Source organism: Stigmatopora nigra, chromosome 8, assembly GCF_051989575.1.
Source record: "Stigmatopora nigra isolate UIUO_SnigA chromosome 8, RoL_Snig_1.1, whole genome shotgun sequence".
Lineage (NCBI taxonomy): Eukaryota > Metazoa > Chordata > Actinopteri > Syngnathiformes > Syngnathidae > Stigmatopora > Stigmatopora nigra.
In genome coordinates this window covers 4,170,306-4,189,053 of record NC_135515.1, presented here as the reverse complement: position 1 = coordinate 4,189,053, position 18,748 = coordinate 4,170,306, and the positions used below count along the sequence as shown (strand labels likewise).

Here is an 18,748-nt window from a genome sequence, read left to right as displayed (position 1 = left end):
ATTGTTGTTCTTTCTTACGAAAACTTGACTAAGCTGATGAGAGAGCGTGTATGCATTAAAAAAAAGGCACTCGGTGCAGTGGCACAGCTCGGATGGGATTGGCTCAGCGGCTCACGTGACTACTATACTACTAAAACAATACAACCTGTCTAGCACGTGGACGCGGAAGAAATTCAAGTTTTCCGGGAATATTGAACTTCTCACAAATCCAACAATTGTTTCTGACAAACGTAACAGTGTTTTTCAATTTTGTATTTCTTTCATTCCACTGACAGCTATCGATGTCAATGGTAACTGCCATGACATGAGTAAAGAATAATCTATCTGAACAATGTGAGGCATATGCATTCGGTCATAACATAAATAAATTAAAAAAAGAATTGACATTCATTGTTAAAAAATTAGAATAACTTTTAATATCTTTTTCACTTGAAAAAAATATTGTTGAAGTAAAATCCTTTGAGCGTTTAAAAATATCTTCAACTTACATAAAGTGTACAAAAACATGTTATTTAAAGACTAAAACGTCCCTTTGAATTTTTTTTTAAAGTCTAGGCAGTTTGAAAATTGATTTTTTTCTTGGCTAAATTTAGTGTCTCTGGTGGACGTGTTGTGGTTCTTGAGAACGCAACACAACGTCGACTGAGATGGGATTAGAAAAGCGATCCAGCATCTGTGCAATCTTCTCTTGAGTCACACCGTGCTTGTTCCTCCTGTAGTTTCAGAAAAATATGGCTTTTAAAAATTGTTTTCTTCCTGGCCTATAATAAACTAATTTGTTGATTCAATTTCAAATGCCTAACTTTGTGTCTTGCTGCTAGGAAAAAACTATTTTTTTCGCAGCAAATAAAAAAAAAATATTCTAAATATTCTTTTTTGGTTGACAAACAATAAAAAAAATTACTTCTCTAGCTCATGGGGGTCATACTTCCAGCTGGTGTTTGGTTCACAAAAGTCCACTCTGTATCCCATCTGCAAGGCCTGTTTGTTAAAAAAAAGAAAACATGAGTTGGCACAATTTAATCAGGAAAATCCCATAACCCTACCATACCATTTGCACATAAGGCTTCATCTCCCAGGCCTGCAGGTTGGTGTTATCAATGATGATGGGAGTGTGGCCATCATGCATGGCGTCGGAAGCTGAAAGCATCAACACAATTACTGTATTAAGATTTATGTCGCCTTTTCCATTGTTTTGATTCAAATATTTTACTTTAAACTGTTTTGACCAAGTGATATGTAGCCATTTTTTAAAATGTGGTTAAACTAGTATTGCAGAACTATGGACTTATAAGTGATGACATGTATTTTGTGCCTTGTGATCTTTCTAACCTCTTCTATGGTTCCACACGTGTGCCTCCCCAAGAAGGCTTGGCTCGTAGTGGTAGCCATCATTATGGACGAAGTAGTCATCAGTACTTAAGATGAGCCCGCTGGGACCGCTCTCCAGCAGTGACCTGTTGGACATTAAAAAGTTAGTCTAAAAGATTTGGATGTATATAACCTGATTTTGAGATTTACCTCGCCATTGTCGTTTTTCCTGAACCCGGTAGGCCTCTCATGAGAATGAGGACATAAGATGAAGACTCGTCATAGGGTGCATCCAAAGGCTGTTGATGGGATTGGTCTTCATTGAAATAACCCTGCGGTTCTTCCTGGCACCACCCAGAACCGTACCTACTACCACCATCGTCAAAATCCCAGTTTGGATTATAACGAGGGGCTGATGGGTGCCTGGGGAACGGTGGTAATCTGGAGGGATAGTGGTGGTCTCTAAAGGGAGGGGGTTGGAAATTGTGCGAATTTGGGAAAGAAGGCTGCCGGAAATTGTGGAATGATCTGGCATCCGGTGACGGGTGGAAGGCTGGTGGTGATGGATAATAATGATGATGATTTCTAGAAGATAAGTCTGGTCGATGGTTGGAATACGGCTCGTTTTTGTACCAGTGAGGCCGGGACATGTGTTTTTCTGGGGGTCTGCTTCTCCCCTCTGTGGGGGAGTTTGCAACATTGCCTTCCCATGAAAGGTTTTCTAAAGGGGTGCTTGTCGATGTTTCCGGTTGAACTAAAAAATCCTGTTCCTTTTGAGCCTGGCTGTCAATTTCTTGGAGCTCTTTGTAAAAGTCATTGAGAGAGTCGTTAATCTTCTTTTCTGAGGGAAAGGTGGGACCGATAAAGCTGGCGCTGGTTAGTCCCACTTCTTTTAAAACGCGTTGGACATCGGTAGATTCTATTTTGACAGCTTCAGTGCTTTGTTCCCCGTTAGTAGAGTTTTGGACGGATGAGGAATCAGCTTGCGACATCTATTCAAGACAAAAAATATATTGATCTGTAGTAAAAATATTTACTACATTTTCGTTAAACATCAGCCAAATAAGGCAGTTGAGGTATAATACTTATTTTCTTAAGGTATATACACTGAACTAAAAAAATGATCCTTTGCAGCGTATATGTGTAGGAGACTAACGAAGAAGGAATTGTATTGCTCAATGTTTACGTTGGTTTTACGATCCATATGCATTTACTATAAACTAGCTTGAAGTGCGATTGAATTCAATGTTAAACACGTTGCAACGTCAAATAATTTACCAAGAGCGAATCAAATAAATGCAATAACTTACCCTTTATTTCAACAACTGCTTACCTTGGGTTACGTAAATATTCGAACAGAATGAAATTGGACAGACGGATATACTAAGTGCTAAAGCTAAGTGAGTGTTTACGGATGTGACATCACAAACGAGTATTCTTTGTGGTTACCGAGCGCGCTTTTCTGCCACCTAGAGACGAGGCGTAAGCATTGCAGTTGTTTAAATCATCCCTCCTCTTCCAACTAACAGAAATACCACTTATATACAACTAAATTCCGTCCTCATTTGCACATTATCTCCAGTGTACCCAAAATAAAATACAAAAAATATATTTGAACACGTTTCTTTTGTAATACAACAATTCACAGTAACAAAGCCTGCGTATCAATCATAGCAAGCTCTTGGTCTTTCACAAACCCTTCCTCCTTTTCCTGAGGTGGTATTACCGACACACGAGTTGGGGTATCTACAGGTGTTATAGTTCTGGGCGTGGAAATTCTCCGAGGTGGGTTGAAGGTCTTCCTGACGGATGGCGATGCAGATGGGACTGTGGGGTGCAACAATGAGGGAGGCGAGGGGATGCAAGATAGGTAGTCCACGGCTTTCCTCCTCTTCAAGCTCCTCGGATCTTTCTCTAGAGAAGAAGGCTTGGACTGAAGGTTCCTGCTCACAGGAGTGAAGCATCTGAGGTTTCTGACTGCCTGTTGAGGTGTGTTCCTCGGAAGGGGGGCATCAGTGACAGTGCAACTTGACACAGTTATCCTCTCCTGGGGAGTTGTCGGAGTCTTAGGAGGGAGACTGGGAGCACTGTCCAAGCTCCACATGTCTTTTTTGAGAAGTTCAGAAAGTTTTTCTTCAGCACACTGAAAGAAGTTGTCTTGGTCCTGAAATATGTAAAGAGAATACCCCAGTTAACATGGATATTTTACTTCTACGACCACTGATCAGACTTTACCCGCAATCTGTTTCTGAGCTGATCGAGTCCCTGTTGAAGGTGCTCTTCTTTGGGATTGGTGGAAAATGTTGCAAGGTCTCCTGCATATACCACGGGGGTGGGTTGGGTGGACTGGCCCCTCAGCTGAATATTGCTCAAAGCCAGTATCACGTTGGGTTTCACTATTTCCACCAGGCCAGCTTGAAGCAGGCTGTTAAAACAGCGGACCTTCAGAAAGTTCATGTTGCAGTCCACCAGGTAGAAGGAAGGAGAAGGCCCTAAGAAGACAATTAAAAAAAAGAAATAACTACAATAAAAGTCAGTAAAATGCAAGTCAGTATAGAAATAGTACAAACCTTGTCCATCAATCACTCTGACAACAAAGCCAGTCAAATCAACCTCTCCACACAGAGGATCAAAATCCATGTTTTGAAGAGCCAAAAAGTCAGTAGATACTCTGGGTTGAAAACACGCTGATAACAATTCTGATGATGTCTGCATGAAAACAACAATTTTGTCACTGACAAATTATTTTATTTGGCTAATCATCATCATTGAATAAAATTGGTCACCTGCAAATCCTGAAATTGAGTACTTTTAATAGCGGAGAGCTGAAGTGTGGCAATCCTACCACGGTTTTTCCTCTCCAACGTGGCCAAGTTGTAGACCTTGTAGCGACGACCTTCCTTTAACATGGCCTGCAGGTCTTGGGATGGCCGCCAAATATTGAATTGGTAAACTTGGGGAAAAAAGAAAAAAACGACATGTTAATAAAATATGAACTACATACATTAGGTGAAGTGATAAAAGTGAACAATTCTGTTTTTTTGTGTGGTTTCCCTTAACTGTTGCCAGCAGGATTTAAAGAGTCAGCGATGCAAAGTCTCCAAACGGGGGTGACGTCTCTGAGAAGGCAGCTGGCTCGGTCATCTTCCGTGTTTTTCTCGGTAGCGCGACGGTAGCGATCCTGGATTTCCGCCTGTTTTTTGTCCATGAGGCAACGACGGTAAGCCTGCAGAGTCTCCAGCTGCTTCTCGCTCAGTTGGGCCTTGGAGCAAGAATGACCAAAGCCATGATGATTATGTCTACCATTTAAAACTTGGAAAATGAATTTTTACTTCTAGTCCAGCCATGTCATCTCCCAAAGCTTCATGTAGTTCCTGCCCGTCCTTCAGACCTGCAATATCCCGATGATTTAAAGTCCGCCTTCTGCCTTGAGGTTTGTTTTCTGTAAATAAGCATAGTTCAATTTACTTTTTAAGACATGCCAGTTTGTGTTTTTTTTTTTTTTTACTCCTTCTATACCGTCATCCTCCTGTTCCAACTCGGCTTGAATCTTAGCATAGAGCACCTCCATGGCTTTCTGCTTTTGGCCATTGTAACGAACTGCCTCCTTCTCTTCGGCGCGAGTAGAACGGAAAACCACACCTCCTTCAGACTTCCTCTCCATCCACTAGCAATATAAATGAAAAAAATAAAGCCACATTTACAAAAAGATCTAATAATAATTCCAATTGCACGTTTACATGACTGCAGTATTTCCAAGTACCTGTACAGGGTAACTTCTTAACACCAAGATATCCGCACATCCAACATGTCCTCCATTTCCATACAGCGAAGACAAAGGGAGCGGAAACGGACGAGGATCCTTGTAAAACCCCAGTTTGGTGTCCCATCGAGCAGGTCTGGTGCCATTAGCGAAAATCTACAAAAAACAACAACAATCTTTTCCTTCTGGAAATTCCAAATAAACATTCATATTCCCAACACACCTTCAACATGAGTGACTCGGGCGCCTCCAGTGGCGCACACCCATCTTGCGATCCCACCAACTGGGCGCCATGGACGATGATCTTCCCACCGACGGCAAGTCGACCCCGGCAAAGCCGAGCGCTCAAAGGCTCGTCTAGTTGGGCTTTCACAGCGTACCAGCCGTCTGTCACCCATACCACCGCACACTTGTTCTCCGATTGGCCTTTTGAGACCACCCCACAGACGCAAAGAACTAAAGTTTTGGTCGCCGTGTCGTCCTTTTCCACGATCTTCCGCAACGCCGGCCGGCGGCTGTGGTCCACCTCCACATCATATCTGCAAAAATAAATCAATAAATCAATAAATTTAAACCAAAAGAAGGCTTTGTCCTTGTCACCCACCTATACTTGAGTTGTAGCAAAACCCTCTCTGGCGTGAGGCACATGCCCCCAAGTGTTTCTGGGAAGGACCTCTCCATGGAGGCCAGCTTCCACACAATCCACCTGTAGTGATTGTACACCCACACGTCACTCAGGAGTTTAGGATCCACACCGGGCACGTCGCACAAAGCTCTGTAGGGGAAAGATTACATTTGATGTAAAAAAAAAAAAACATAGCGACTCAAATAAGGCTATTTGGTATGGAATCAACCTACTTAAAGAACTGCTCTTTGCCAGCCATCCCGTCCCTGCTGGGAACCAGGTGGCCGCCGTCCGCAAGTTGAATACCACTTTCGTCTGCGAGAGCCTCTTTTTTGAAGTACATCTCGAGTTGGAATCGGAAGGCCTCTGCGTTCTCGCTAGTGATTTTGCACACATGGTGATGCACTCCATATTCATAAAGCTGCAAAAAAATACATGAAACTAAAGCAGCCTCAAAATAATACAGCAGATGTCCAGTACAATTGAGATGTTTTTTATGTTTCTACTCATGATTAAAATTCACACATTTTACAATCATGTAGTTGAGGCAAAAAAAATGAAACTCACCTGTTTCTGTGTATACCTGCCAGGAGTCCTTCCATGAACCGAATCTTTTAAAGAAATCCTTGTCCCAGCCGAGTTTTTAGTTTGAAACAAGCTGCCCGGCAAAGGTCTTATCGTCTGCCGTTTCTTTTTCCTGATCCTCATGTCTTGCATATTTTGTGCTAGCTGGATTTTCTCGAGCGCCGTCCCTGTTGACGTACACCAATTTAAAAATCTTTGCTTGTGAGAATTCCCTAAAGTTGACAATGCGCCCATTCATTTGGTGCGCCTTGTGTATGCATTAAATTCAAAATTTGTATAAAATTTAAAATGATCAAAAAAAACTAATCAAATACGGGGAAAACGTATAAGTTGACAGGTATGGAATTACTGAATGTAACCAATATATTTACCTTCACTCCAGGTTGAGACAGATGGGGGGCTTTGATCGGAGAGGAGATGGTCTAACGCAGTTGTGCAAGAGGCCTCATTGTTAGCGTTGCTATTATACAATTTTGTGGAGTTTTGCTCGATTTTTATGTTTTCTCTTTTGAATGGAGGAACAAAACCCGGATGTGTTTTTGTGTTACAACTTCTCGGTCGCCCTTCTGTTTTCTTCAAAAAGGGAGGAATAGAGATCAACTCTGTTGGGGATGCCTGTGGAGCCCTTTTTGTTGATGCAGCACCTTCCATGTAGCCCAAGCCGTCTCTGTTTGGTGGATGAATGACGGATGAGACGGTAGGTCGTATTGACATCAAGGCTAGTGGCTCACCTGTGAGGTGTTGTTACGTGCGGGCTGAGAGAAAGGTTGTAGTTGAATGCTGGCCTGTCTTTTGCTAGACCTTAAAAAAGAAAACAAAGACAATGAATAGTTTTGGCCAAAGTAGTAAATTTCGGACTATTATCTCAGTGTTATTTAGATTTGGCAGGGTAAATTAAAAAAACATACTTTAATTTAAATACTTTGAGATACTGAACATTCATGTTTTGTTTGTATGCTGATAAATGGTCGTTTCTAGACCCAAATACTATTACTGATTCAATAACAACAGCCTCAAAAAATGCAATTAACATATTACCATTATGGAAACTTCTTTGCGGGCACAGCTTTGAACGTTCTGGACTGTCCAAAGATCTGTCAAATTCCTCCAACAGTCTTCTTTTTAGAGGAGGCTGGTCTACAATAATAGATGAAGTCATTTGCTTAAAACCAAAGCCTGATACTCTACCAAAACGGTCTGATTCTTACCATTCAAGTCAGCTTCTTCTGCTAATCTCTTTCCACACGTTTCCCTATCTGGAGTGCCGTTGGAGTCATTTTGTGTTAGCACGTTTTCCAGAGTCATTGACTCTCCGGCAAAACTCTCATCCCGCAGCAAAGCTTTGGTGCAGTCCAACGCTTCCTGGGCCAGGAACAACTGCTGCGTTTCGGTGCAGTTTATTAAATCTAATGACTGGAAATTGACCACTGAAGGCTCCTCAGTTGTCTTGCTGATTTCCCTATCAAACTTTTGTAAGATTTTCTGTCCTTCATGTGCGCTTTTTTCTATGACAAGGCTTTCCTCAAGTGGGGACATTGGTCTTCTGTTGTCGGACAACAAGATATTTTTCCCACCTGCTAGGCTGAAATTACTGCTGATGGGTGTTGACGTCTGGGGTACAACTGCCATTGCTTCCTGGGACTCCATGAAAAAGGATTTTGCCTTCTTATGGGCTTCAGAAGTAGACATGAGCCCAACATTTTGAAGGCTAGGCTTTTTGTCATTTTGTAAACTCTTGTTCTTGTCACACTCATCTTTAAAGAAGGATTTAGCGTTGGTTAGCGCTTCTTCGGAAACAGATACATTTTTTCCGCTAGCGGTACAGAATCCGCCACCACACAAGGAAGATAAAAGAATCTCCGATGTTGGCTTTGACCGATTGTTCGATTTCCCTATGCTTTCCACCTCCATAAATTGTGCAGCTTTTACGTTACCAGACTTGACTTTGGACAAATTTGCCTTTGTTTGACTTCTGTCCTGATCTTTTCCCGACATTCCAACAGTGTTCACGTCTTTGAAATGATCGTTTTGTGCAAATGCATTTGAAAAACTATCATCTAAGGCTCCCGTATTCTCCCTTTCTGACATAAAAGAACTTGAAGTTGAATAACTGGATTTACTAGCTGTATTTCTCTCTAAAGGACCACAATCATCAAACAAGGACTTTGCTTTCTTAAGAGCAGCTGAAGAAACTGCAACTTTTTGGCCTCCAGCTGTCTGGAATCCTCCTGCCCAGTTGTCCACACGGCCTGAGAAGCTTCCATGTTTCATGTTTGTACTTGAGTCGTTGTCTTGGACTTCTTGGAGAAGATGTCTAGCTTTTACCAAGGCTGTTGCAGACACAGATACCTTCTTCCCACTTGCAGTTGAGAATCCACCACCACTCAGAGAAGAATCAAAAACATCCAATGATGGATTTGAATGGTTTTCCATCTTCATACTACTTGGTCCAGTAACTTGTTTGCCTGCTGGTGTCTCAAATCCTCCTGCCCAGTTTACACTTTTCATGTTCATACTTGGAGCATCCTCCTGGTCTTTTTGGAGAAGATGTCTAGCTTTTACCAAGGCTGCTGCAGATACAGATACTTTCTTCCCACTAGCAGTTGAGAATCCACCACCACTCCAAGAAGAACCCCCAACATCCAACGATGGAGGCTTTTTAAAATTGTCCTCATTTTTACAACGCCATACATTTTTGCTTTCTGAACTTGGAGCAGCGTTTGAGTTTCTCCCGTGCGTATTTTTAGCAATTACTGTTTTTGTTAAAACTGGCTTCCCAGTATCTGATGGGAACTCACTTGCATCACAATCATCGAGCAAAAATTTGGCCTTCTGGAGAGCAGTGGACGAAACAGTGACCAGTTTGCCTCCAGCTGTCTGGAAACTGCCAGGATGTTGGTCAACATCTGAGAAGCTTCCATGTTTCCGTTCTGAGAACGGGTCCTCGTGGTCTTCTCGCAAGATTTGTTGTTGTTTTTCAACGGCTGCCTCCTTAATGCAAACCTCCTTTCCACTGGCAGTAGAAAGACATCCGCCACTCATGGAAGACTCAATTTTCCTTGATGACGAGAACCCGACTTGTGGTTCTTTTATTTCTATACAATCATCAAGCAAAGATTTTGCTTTCTTCAGAGCAGCTGAGGAAACGGCAACCTGTTTACCCCCAGCTGTTTGGAATCCACTTGGACAATGTCTAACATGTTTGATTTCTGAAAGTCTTCCTTGTTTCACTTGTTCGTCCTCATCAAAAAGATGTTTGGCCTTGGATATAGCCTCGGCGGACACAGATAAATGTTTCCCTGCAGCTGTAGAAAAGCCAGAACTAGCGCTCGAGTGGCTATTAGTGGAGACAGAATTTGACAATTTTGAAGAAGAGGGTTCTACATTGGCAAAAGTACCGAGTGGTTCCACATTGTAACTGTCTATAAAGACGTTTTTCTGAGAGACAGTGGACAAATGTGATTGAGTGTTTTCCTGAAAATCCTGGAACAAATGTTTGATTTTCTTCAGGCACTTTTTGGAAACACTTTTGTTTTCTTTTTGGATTGGATGAGCTGTTGGAGGTTCCCGTATGAGATTAGGGACTTTAAGTTTTGCTTTTTCTTGTGCTATCGAGTTAGCTTTCTCATTTGCTTCTGTGCTAAAGCTATCGTCGAAATCGATCCCAGATAGGAAGCCTGGGTCGAGTTCTTTGTCCGCTTCTATGGAGGCGACATTTTCTTGGGGTTTCAACTTATTGGTTGTAAACTGTGTGAATTCAAACTGGCTTTCTGCTTCTTCCAGGATCGAACACAACTCTTTGACATCAGCCTTCTGGGAGGCGGTCAATTGGCAGTTGTCTTGATTTTCTTCCAACGGATCTAGAGTTGACGTTGTGGCAATTTCTTCTTCATGGTTGCAATTCTCTGGTTGGCTACCCCGAAATGTGACTGTATTCACGTTTCCAGAAATTTCTGGAGCATTTTTTACCATTGTGACGGATGGAGATGCACCTTGAAGCGATTCGTTGGTCAAAGGAACTTTTATCGGGTAACTTGAGACAAAAGATGACCGAATTTCCTTATTGGGAGCATCATCTGATCTGATGGATTGGTCATCTTTATATGTGGTTGTCTTCATATCTACTTGATCTTTTGGAGCATTTTCAGATATTTGGACGGACGAAGAGAAGCCTTCCAGGGTTTTGGAAATAGTTACTGGAAAACTCCCTGTAGAAGAGGTTGTAGGAATGTCTTCGTCAAAGACGACTTTGACTGGTTCTTTATGGCTGGTCTCGTCAAAGAGGTGTTCAGCCTTCTGCAGGTTGGATGCCGATATCTGGATCGCTTTGTCAGAAGCAGTTTTGAAAGCAGAAACAGTTTTACCTATTTTTACACGAATGTTGGGTGGAACTGAAACCAAAGGGTGGGTTAAGACTTTGGGACTGCTGGGTCGTTGGAATAATGTATCATTGGCATTGGTGGGTGTTTTAACTGAAACCACTGCTTCATTTTGTTCTGTACTTGTTGTCTGTACAGTCCAACAGTGACTTGTACTAGGTTTCTCGGAGTGGGTAGAAGTCAGATGTGAGACGTCGGTACCGGCTGACAAGAAGCCACTGTCACACGCCGTTACTTCAACAATGGTCTCCAATGGGGGAGCTTCAAGTTCAACTCTTCCAAGATTTTGGGGCTTTTGTCGAACAACTTTCAACGCGGTAAGACAGGCTGACGGAGAGAAGGCTCGTGGTTGGGGAGCTACTTTGGGCGGTTCACCCTGGTGGGTCATTTGACTAAAATCTTTTGCAAAGACTCGGGAGAGCTGGGACATGTCTAAATCCTGGGTATTATTAGGCTGAAGCAAGGGAGGCAGTTTTTCTTCAGTCACATGTTCTTGAAGCTCTTCCTTTCTATCACATTCGTGGGATCTTCTCAATTTTTCATCAGACTTCTGAAACAGCTCAACATCATGACCTGAAAGTAAGAATATATAAAGTTTTAACTTTAAATTCACAGGCATTGTCTAGCATAACATAAAATGCACTCTTTTTGAAGGGAACTACACAGTCACCTCTAGAGCCAGCCCTTGTTTATGTGTTGGATTTTTTGTACAAAATCTTGCAGTGGAAGACAGCTTTGTGTTGGAACATTTGTAAACTATGCTGGCATCTGGATATTTAACAGTATTTTTCCAGTACCATTATTATTCTCTATTAGACTAAAAAAAAATTCCAAATACCTTGACTGATGTTGTTCAGGGAGTGCTTCTTCTTGTCAATGGTGTATATGAATTTAGCCTTTTTCTTAGTAAATCCAGTTGATTTAAAAGCTGGCTTGACTGTCTGACCAGGTGTACGATCACCCTCTGTCTGGGTTTTGCATTTATTATCATTAAGTGGACTAATTGTGGTGGCTGGAATGTCTGTAAAACTCAAAGGGGACCACTGTGAGGCTTCATTTTCTACTGGATGTTTTATGTCTTGCTCTTGAGCAGATTCTTCTTGTTCAGAGTTCTTCACCACCTTCAGTTCTGAATTTATGTCAGCAAAAGATTCATGCAATGGGCTGTGGGTCTTCCTGTCCCCATTAATGGCATCTGGCAACTCCTGGGTATTTTGAGGGGACTCTCGGGACTCTGGATGAGGGCCAGCCTCGGGAGAATCCGCTATGTTTGATTGGAGCAGGAGGATTTAGTATTCATTAGTTATTTTAATTGAACTCAGAAAAGTGGCGCCAGAACAAAACAAAAAGTAAGTAAAAGTAGTAGCAGTACCTTGTAGAGCCACAAGCAAAGAGTCATTGCCTTCTGCTTCATTTTGGTTTGCATTGGAAAGTGAAGGAAAAAGTTTCCGGACCAACTGAGTAAAAGAGGCCAGAAATAATGTTAGTAATCCCTCGATTATTGCGTCTTCACTTATCGTGAATTCACTACTTTGGGATTATTTTAGTTCATAAAAATGCTAAGAGTAGAACTGTACACAGGATCTCACCAAAACGGTGCCACTCAGAGCAAATGTCCCTGGGCGAGGACTTTCCTCTCTATCAGCTGCAGGAGGACAAAACCAACACAGTTGTTGCAGTGCATGTCAATTAAGAATTAAACAAGAGTTGCTTACATAAAATGATGGTGGAAGGCAAAGCGGATGGTGTATTCAGTGAGCTGGTCCATGATATGTCGGGGTTTAGGTTGGCGCCCAGGCTTTCGGATATGCGTTGGGCGTAGCTGGCCTTTTGTCATATAAACAACATGTAACTTGAAAGTTTAAAGTAGTAGTAGTAGTTTGAAGTAAAAGCACTTACTGGGGACTTGAGTGGTGTGTTAAGCAAACCTGATGGCAAAAATAGAAAACCTGCATTGGACTCAAATGACACATTTGAAGAAAATTTCAATTATGTGTAAATTGTATTACGTTTTGAGAGAATTTATGGTATTTATTTTTAAATACGTGTACATTTATCAAATAAATTAGACCCCAAATAAATGATCATTATGGGGCAAATGTGAACGCTTTAAATCCATTTAAGTTAAACGGCATAAAAGGTTGAGTGATTAAAATAGAGGTTGAAATAAACTTACCAAAACAGTCTGGATTGTGTGACTGCATGAGGCCATAATTTGAACCCATGCCCCTGTGTGATGGAATCACAAAATTGATTGAATGTCAAAAAACTTCAGAAATCTAGTAGCATTTTACTTACACATCTTTGAAAGTCTGAAACAGACATGGACTCCTGGCACCCCATGGGGAAGTCTCCTTCCCTGAAGAAAGCAAAAGATGGAAACTTTTGTCCAACCAAAACAATATAAGCAGACCTGCACTACATCATCATTACCATGTTGCTGGTCCTTGGCATCCGGCGACACAAAATTCCGCCGTCGGAACACTTTGGGAGTTGAAAACTGTTGACTTTCCGCCCTCGATGCAGAAGTTTCCTCCAATTTTTTGAAGTTTCCCTCTTGGTTTGGACACAATTCTTCTTGATCTGAGATGTTTTCTTCCCGAGATGATGCCTGGGTGGTCAACACTTGGAACCAATCGGGGTCCACAGGGCCCAACTCTTTCATGGAATAAAAAAATGGACGTTTTAATGAATATTTCTGCAATGCTTGTGCAGTGTGTGTTTTCTTACCTTTCCATATATCATCTGTCAAATGTTCGTACATTCTGGTAAGAAATCCACTCCCAGAGATTGAAATACTTTGAACAATTTCCAGTTTGGCAGAGGTAAGGTGGGTAATTAGTCTTGAGGTGATGCCAAAGGGAAATAATCAAATAAAATGATAAATTAGTTGTCATTTCTGATCTTTAAGACATGTTTGAGATGTTTGTAGAAAAAACAACAACTTGTTAACACAGCATCAAAATCAAGGAATTCATACTACTTACCATCACGTCGTGTGGCAAACTATCATAACGACACAAAATTTCAGCATACAATGTAGTTGTCCAAAAGTTCCCGAAGTTTTAAACAAAATGTAACGTTTATAGATAGTTTTGACTTCGAGTGCATATTCTGAATCCGTTGTGCGCCTGCGCAAGTGGTCGGCACATGTTCATAGCTAACTACGGCAGACACGGTGGGACAAATTGTGCAAAAATAACAATCCTAGTATTTATTCTTATTTTATGAATTTGTATGATTTTCTTATTAACAATGACTATTATCATATGCGTTCTATATAGTAATAAATATGACTATTTTTACAAGCAAAATTGCAATGCACACCACAATCTGGTGATCATACAGCTACATAGATATAATTAAAGAGGCAATTGAAATTGTGAAGCTGGTACGTATTGAGTGAAAAAATATGAATGATCAGTACGAACTACACACAATATGATAATTAAAAATGCTGAATATCAATTTTATGAAGATAATGCATAATTAATGTTTTTTTGTTTTGTTTATATTTGTCCGATAAGGTAAAAGTAGGAGATTTCCAAGGTGACCCTGAACATCACTTGAAAAATTAGAGGAAACGTGTTCAGTTTGAGGAGGACTAGCTTAACAAAATCTATTCCTTCAAAATGATTTTGTTTTTGTTTATTTGTGCCTCGACTGACTATGGAACCCCTACGGACCAAGTTATATTGTACAGAGGTAAATGCCAGATGATCAGGTAAGCAATTTAGACTTTTATTCGACTTCGGGACCCACTAGCATGACCTAATCATAATGATAAAAAAGTATGATGACTAAATTGATGCTCGGTAAAAAAATATGTACGTTTCTGCTTTTAGTATATAATACTCACTGTGTTTTAGAAAAGTTATTTGTATCACAAATGTTCAATGGTTTGTTATGTATTGCCTTGTCCCAGATCCTCCTCACAAACTTTATGTTAAAATCGTCAGACATAAAATAACGGGGAGTGTGGTTTTTAATGTCGATAGTGGGAAAATGATTTGATTTAGGATTTTAAAAAGTTTGCAAAGTGATTTGCAAATACACGTGTCGTTTGCCTCCACTCGATTGGTGTCGCTGTTGTACCATAATGTTACTTACCAAACGGGAAATAGTACGCGGGTTGGATGAGTTCACGAACCTTTCGTTAAACAGTGTTTCGCCACAGCGTATTCCAAATAAAATCACGTGCACATTATTGTTAAAATAACTATTCGTGCCCTCTTATTGCTCATGATTTGTTTTCAATGTGAGTGTAGCACAAAACAACAAATGTTCCAGGGTGGATCACGTGTAAAATCCATGAAGTTTCTTTGCGTTAAACGCCTGAATAGGAATTAGTAATGTTGTATTGACATCAAATATGACTGGTGGTTCAATTCTGCTGCCGAGGAAGTCTTTAGTGCCGTTAAATAGATTCAAAGTAATACTACTCTCCTATTGGTCTAACATGAATCACATGACCCACCGCGCTTGGCATTCCCAAATATTCCTTACATTTAAATGTATAAATACGTCAGCACTTTCCCTCTTAGTACACTAAATATGTATTGTGGAAGTTTGTATTATAAATGTCTTATACCTTTTACATTCCGACATGTGTTACCACTACTATAGGTCGTAATGGCTGGAAAGAAGTAGCCCTTCCTAATAATGGATAAGTTATCGCTTCTCGGCCTTTTGGCTAAGATCAAGTGTAGTATCTGTTCTTATCAGTTTAATATCTGATACGTCCCCTATCCGGGGACCATATATTAAATTGATTTTTGGAACTGGGAGATGGAATAGGGGCTTGCTCCGTCCACTCCACGCATCGACCTGGTATTGCAGTACCTCCAGGAACGGTGCACCCCCTCTCAATGTCAAAGAAACATAAGATTGTAGAGCTCCCATGGTACAAGTAATGAGTCCCTCTTTCATTCACTTAACAAGTATGACGTTAAATACTGTAGTAAATGGGTTATGCTTTGCTCTCAGTATCGTCCCATGCAAAATTTTGGCTTTCAATTCTTGTGTTTTTGGTATTATTTTCCTGTGAGCTGATTGTTAAATTAAGGCCAGTTAGTTGATCAATTTTGTGAAAGTTGCCATTGTTCAACACAAGACTGACTATTTGCTTCAAAGTCGTACATCACAACGTTGCTGCAATGCCCTGACTGCCTAATACAGTTGCTGCAACATGATTGGCCGCATATTACAGTTGCGGCAACCATTGGCTGCTCAAAGTACTGGAGACGCCCAGTAGTTTGTAGTGCTTTAGCCCGTGTGTTAAAGTAGTATTGCGGATATATACGTCGCTCGTTCTGTCATCCATTTGACAGTACACTCTTGTTTCTCTTCAGATCGTATAAATCTTTCGCCTTTTACTAAAGATTTCCGTGGGGAGGAACAACAAGAGTTTTATTCAATTTTTTGATGCTCTGCGAAAGCGGAGCTTCCCATTCATGTCAATATAAAGCATCTCAACCTTCTACAATGTATCGAATTGCAACACTATATTTTCTATCACGCCCAATTGTGTCTATTCCACAATTGTTTCGTTCGTGTATATTTTAAACTTATTTTATTACACAATTTCTATTTACTGTTCTGAATTTCTAAACATTATATTACAGATTTGAACAATGTTGTATATTCTTATTTAACAACTCACAGCATCACCATCCTTGACTTACTGATCAGACTGTAGTGATGCAACCTGCAGTAATAAATCAACTTTTGTTGTTGAGCCAATGTTGTTCTACTGGCAGGAGTTCTGAGTGGTCAGACGTCTCCAAGCACCATGTGTCTGGAGAGACTGGACTCCGCACAGGTGCTGCAGCTTTGCACCCGCTACCAGGACCACCTACACCAGTGCGCCGAGGCCGTCTCCTTCGACCAGAATGCTTTGGTCAAGCGCATCAAAGAGGTGACCAGCACTATCAGTGTACAACTAAAAACTATACATAGTCATCTTCCAGAGTTTAACCTCTAGGAACCCCTGCATTTTAAATCACTTGTTAATTCCTGATTTTTCAAGGTTTCATTCATGCTCATTTGCGTATAAGAACTCCAGCAAAAGCCATTTGTTCTAAGTTAAATAATGTATTATCCTAACAGGAGTCACTACAGCCTTCCCTCGATTATTATGACTTAATTCTTTGCGATTTTTTCTGTTATTAATTATTTAAAAATAATAATAAAGAATATATATATATATTTAAGTTCATAAAAATCCTTGCTGAAACTCAGAAGCCACTCCCCTGCCTTCCTCTTGCTACTAGGAATCAGCACTAAATAAAAAAAAGATAGTTATAATAGGGGTGACGCTACTTTCGTAATTTTCCGATTATCTTGGCCATGTCTGGTCTACATTAAGCGTGATACTTGAGGGATTACTGTATATGCTCTATTCATTTGTCAACTGACGTGCCTGAAGTACATATTGTGTTATATTTTGATTTGTGCCTTCAGACCCTTCTTAAAGTAATGATTTGGCAAACTAAGAACAAAATTATTGATTTATGATCATGCAAATGTTTAATGACTGCATTCATGTTCTGCACAACACTAAATGTTAGTTGCACTGTGCATTCCCAACCAAAGAAAGGAGAGAGGTAGTGCTCCATTGTCAAGTAGGTTACTCCAAAGAGCATGCGCATGGATTCTGTATGCGAGCAGCAATGCATGATGGGATTTTGTGAAATTATACTTTAAAGCTAAATTAAAGACCGGCCAGTTGATATAATGACTCAACTATGACATGTAATAGGTGTCGGTAGAATTGCCTTATACGGGGTCTGTGTTTATGACTGTGTTATTACAGTGTAGTAAACGAGCTCGTGACAGAGAATGACGAGCAGGCGACTCAAGATGGTGCTGCAAATGTGTACAACTCATACTTACCTGGCAAGGGAGACACCATGATCACGAAGGTGGTTCACCCAGGGTGAGGCTCAGCCATTGCACTTCGGCTGTGCTGACCTCTGCGAATTCCCCAAATGTGGGAATCTCGATTGCATAATTTCTGGTAGTGGGGGACTGCGTTCGCGCTCTCCCCTGATCTAATGTAAAGAAACAACCTAACAAATGCTTGCACATTAAACTGTGTAACATTTTCATTATGAATTAGAGTGAATAACCCAAAATGGACCCTGTCCCATATCTTTTTATGTCAATCATCTAAATAAGTTTTTGTATTCAATAAAGGTTCCTGCTCTATAAATAAAGGTTTTCCATTTCAATAAACATAATTTTCGCGTTTTTTTCACATTTTGAGGTGTCAGCGATACTCGGGGGACTACGATATTTATTGAAATGGAAAACCTTTATTTATAGAGCAGTAACCTTTATTGAATACAAAAACTTATTTAGATGAATGGCATAGATATGGGACAGGGTACATTGGGGGTTATTCACTCTAATTCATAATGAAAATGTAACACAGCATAATGTGCAAGCTTTTGTTAAGTTGTTTCTTTACATTAGATCAGGGGAGAGCGCGAACGCAGTCCCCCACTACCAGAAATTATGCAATCGAGATTCCCACATTTGGGGAATTCGCAGAGGTCAGCACAGCCGAAGTGCAATGGCTTAGCCTCGCCCTGGGTGAACCACCTTCTTGATCATGGTATCTCCCTTGCCAGGTAAGTATGAGTTGTACAGAAAAGCTGCACCATCTTGTTCCGCCTGCTCGCCATTTTCAGTCAAGAGCTCGTTTGCTACACCGTAATGACATAGTTATAAACACAGCCCGTATAGGGCAATTCTACCGAGAACTAATACATGTAATAGTTGAGTTATTACATCAACTGGCCGGTCTTTAATCTAGCGTTAAAGTATAATTTTGCAAAATCCCATCATGCATTGCTGCTCTCATACAGAGTCGATGCACATGCGCTTTGGAGTACTTGACAATGGAGCCCCACCTCTCTCCCTCCACATTTCCTGTTGTTTCTTTGGTTGGGAATGCATAGTGCTGGTATTCCCTAAAAATGTATGAATACCTGTGTAAATTAATAACAACATAAATGATAATCAGCAACCAAAAATTGAAAATGAGAATAATATTGGCGGTTTATTAAATATTTCCTACAT

The 18,748-nt window shown here is 40.7% G+C and overlaps 2 protein-coding genes, 1 long non-coding RNA gene and 4 other non-coding genes across 8 annotated transcripts; 4 read left to right on the top strand and 3 right to left on the bottom strand.

Moving 5' to 3' along the window:
• Positions 1 to 218: 218 nt before the first annotated feature.
• n4bp2l2 (NEDD4 binding protein 2-like 2) lies at positions 219 to 2,776 on the bottom strand. 2 transcript variants are annotated; one of them, XM_077722815.1, is made up of 6 exons: positions 2,645 to 2,776; positions 1,522 to 2,303; positions 1,333 to 1,457; positions 1,052 to 1,140; positions 905 to 981; positions 219 to 713 (listed from the first exon to the last, which is right to left on the bottom strand). In XM_077722815.1, the coding sequence occupies exons 2-6, from the start codon at positions 2,301 to 2,303 to the stop codon at positions 590 to 592; spliced, it is 1,197 nt and encodes a 398-aa protein (XP_077578941.1). In that variant the 5' UTR covers positions 2,645 to 2,776; the 3' UTR covers positions 219 to 589. The 2 variants fall into 2 exon arrangements, with proteins under 2 accessions (XP_077578941.1, XP_077578940.1); XM_077722814.1 differs by having other exon boundaries at positions 2,622 to 2,729.
• A 175-nt stretch (positions 2,777 to 2,951) lies between these two features.
• Positions 2,952 to 13,017, bottom strand: brca2 (BRCA2 DNA repair associated). Its single transcript, XM_077722808.1, has 23 exons — positions 12,962 to 13,017; positions 12,840 to 12,892; positions 12,563 to 12,591; positions 12,379 to 12,490; positions 12,253 to 12,308; positions 12,036 to 12,120; positions 11,502 to 11,927; positions 7,493 to 11,236; positions 7,323 to 7,421; positions 7,016 to 7,085; positions 6,656 to 6,951; positions 6,267 to 6,451; positions 5,933 to 6,120; positions 5,679 to 5,849; positions 5,298 to 5,613; positions 5,075 to 5,230; positions 4,831 to 4,978; positions 4,644 to 4,753; positions 4,372 to 4,573; positions 4,098 to 4,264; positions 3,882 to 4,020; positions 3,547 to 3,803; positions 2,952 to 3,475 (listed from the first exon to the last, which is right to left on the bottom strand). Exons 2-23 carry the CDS (start codon positions 12,886 to 12,888, stop codon positions 2,954 to 2,956), a joined length of 7,527 nt encoding a protein of 2,508 aa, XP_077578934.1. The 5' UTR covers positions 12,889 to 12,892; positions 12,962 to 13,017; the 3' UTR covers positions 2,952 to 2,953.
• A 2,319-nt stretch (positions 13,018 to 15,336) lies between these two features.
• Positions 15,337 to 15,527, top strand: LOC144201080 (U2 spliceosomal RNA). Its single transcript, XR_013327277.1, has one exon. It is a non-coding gene; the product is annotated as a U2 spliceosomal RNA (small nuclear RNA).
• A 467-nt stretch (positions 15,528 to 15,994) lies between these two features.
• On the top strand, positions 15,995 to 16,108 carry LOC144201074 (U5 spliceosomal RNA). The gene has a single exon (XR_013327271.1). It is a non-coding gene; the product is annotated as a U5 spliceosomal RNA (small nuclear RNA).
• A 324-nt stretch (positions 16,109 to 16,432) lies between these two features.
• Positions 16,433 to 17,887, top strand: LOC144200575 (uncharacterized). Its single transcript, XR_013327144.1, has 2 exons — positions 16,433 to 16,580; positions 17,478 to 17,887. It is a non-coding gene; the product is annotated as an uncharacterized LOC144200575 (long non-coding RNA).
• Positions 17,550 to 17,713, top strand: LOC144201071 (U1 spliceosomal RNA). The gene has a single exon (XR_013327268.1). It is a non-coding gene; the product is annotated as a U1 spliceosomal RNA (small nuclear RNA).
• A 254-nt stretch (positions 17,888 to 18,141) lies between the features above and the next one.
• Positions 18,142 to 18,305, bottom strand: LOC144201079 (U1 spliceosomal RNA). The gene has a single exon (XR_013327276.1). It is a non-coding gene; the product is annotated as a U1 spliceosomal RNA (small nuclear RNA).
• Between the last annotated feature and the right edge of the window lie 443 nt (positions 18,306 to 18,748).

Excerpts from the sequence above, each read along its gene's own strand:
- brca2 (XM_077722808.1), bottom strand. The coding sequence starts at position 12,888 with ATGGGTTCAAATTATGGCCTCATGCAGTCACACAATCCAGACTGTTTT. Across the intron at positions 6,952-7,015 it reads CACGTAACAACACCTCACAG|AGACGGCTTGGGCTACATGG; the intron begins GTGAGCCACTAG and ends TCCACCAAACAG. Across the intron at positions 4,574-4,643 it reads ATGACATGGCTGGACTAGAA|GCCCAACTGAGCGAGAAGCA; the intron begins GTAAAAATTCAT and ends TCTTGCTCCAAG.
- n4bp2l2 (XM_077722815.1), bottom strand. The coding sequence starts at position 2,303 with ATGTCGCAAGCTGATTCCTCATCCGTCCAAAACTCTACTAACGGGGAA. Across the intron at positions 1,458-1,521 it reads GGAAAAACGACAATGGCGAG|GTCACTGCTGGAGAGCGGTC; the intron begins GTAAATCTCAAA and ends AATGTCCAACAG. Across the intron at positions 1,141-1,332 it reads CGTGTGGAACCATAGAAGAG|CTTCCGACGCCATGCATGAT; the intron begins GTTAGAAAGATC and ends TGATGCTTTCAG.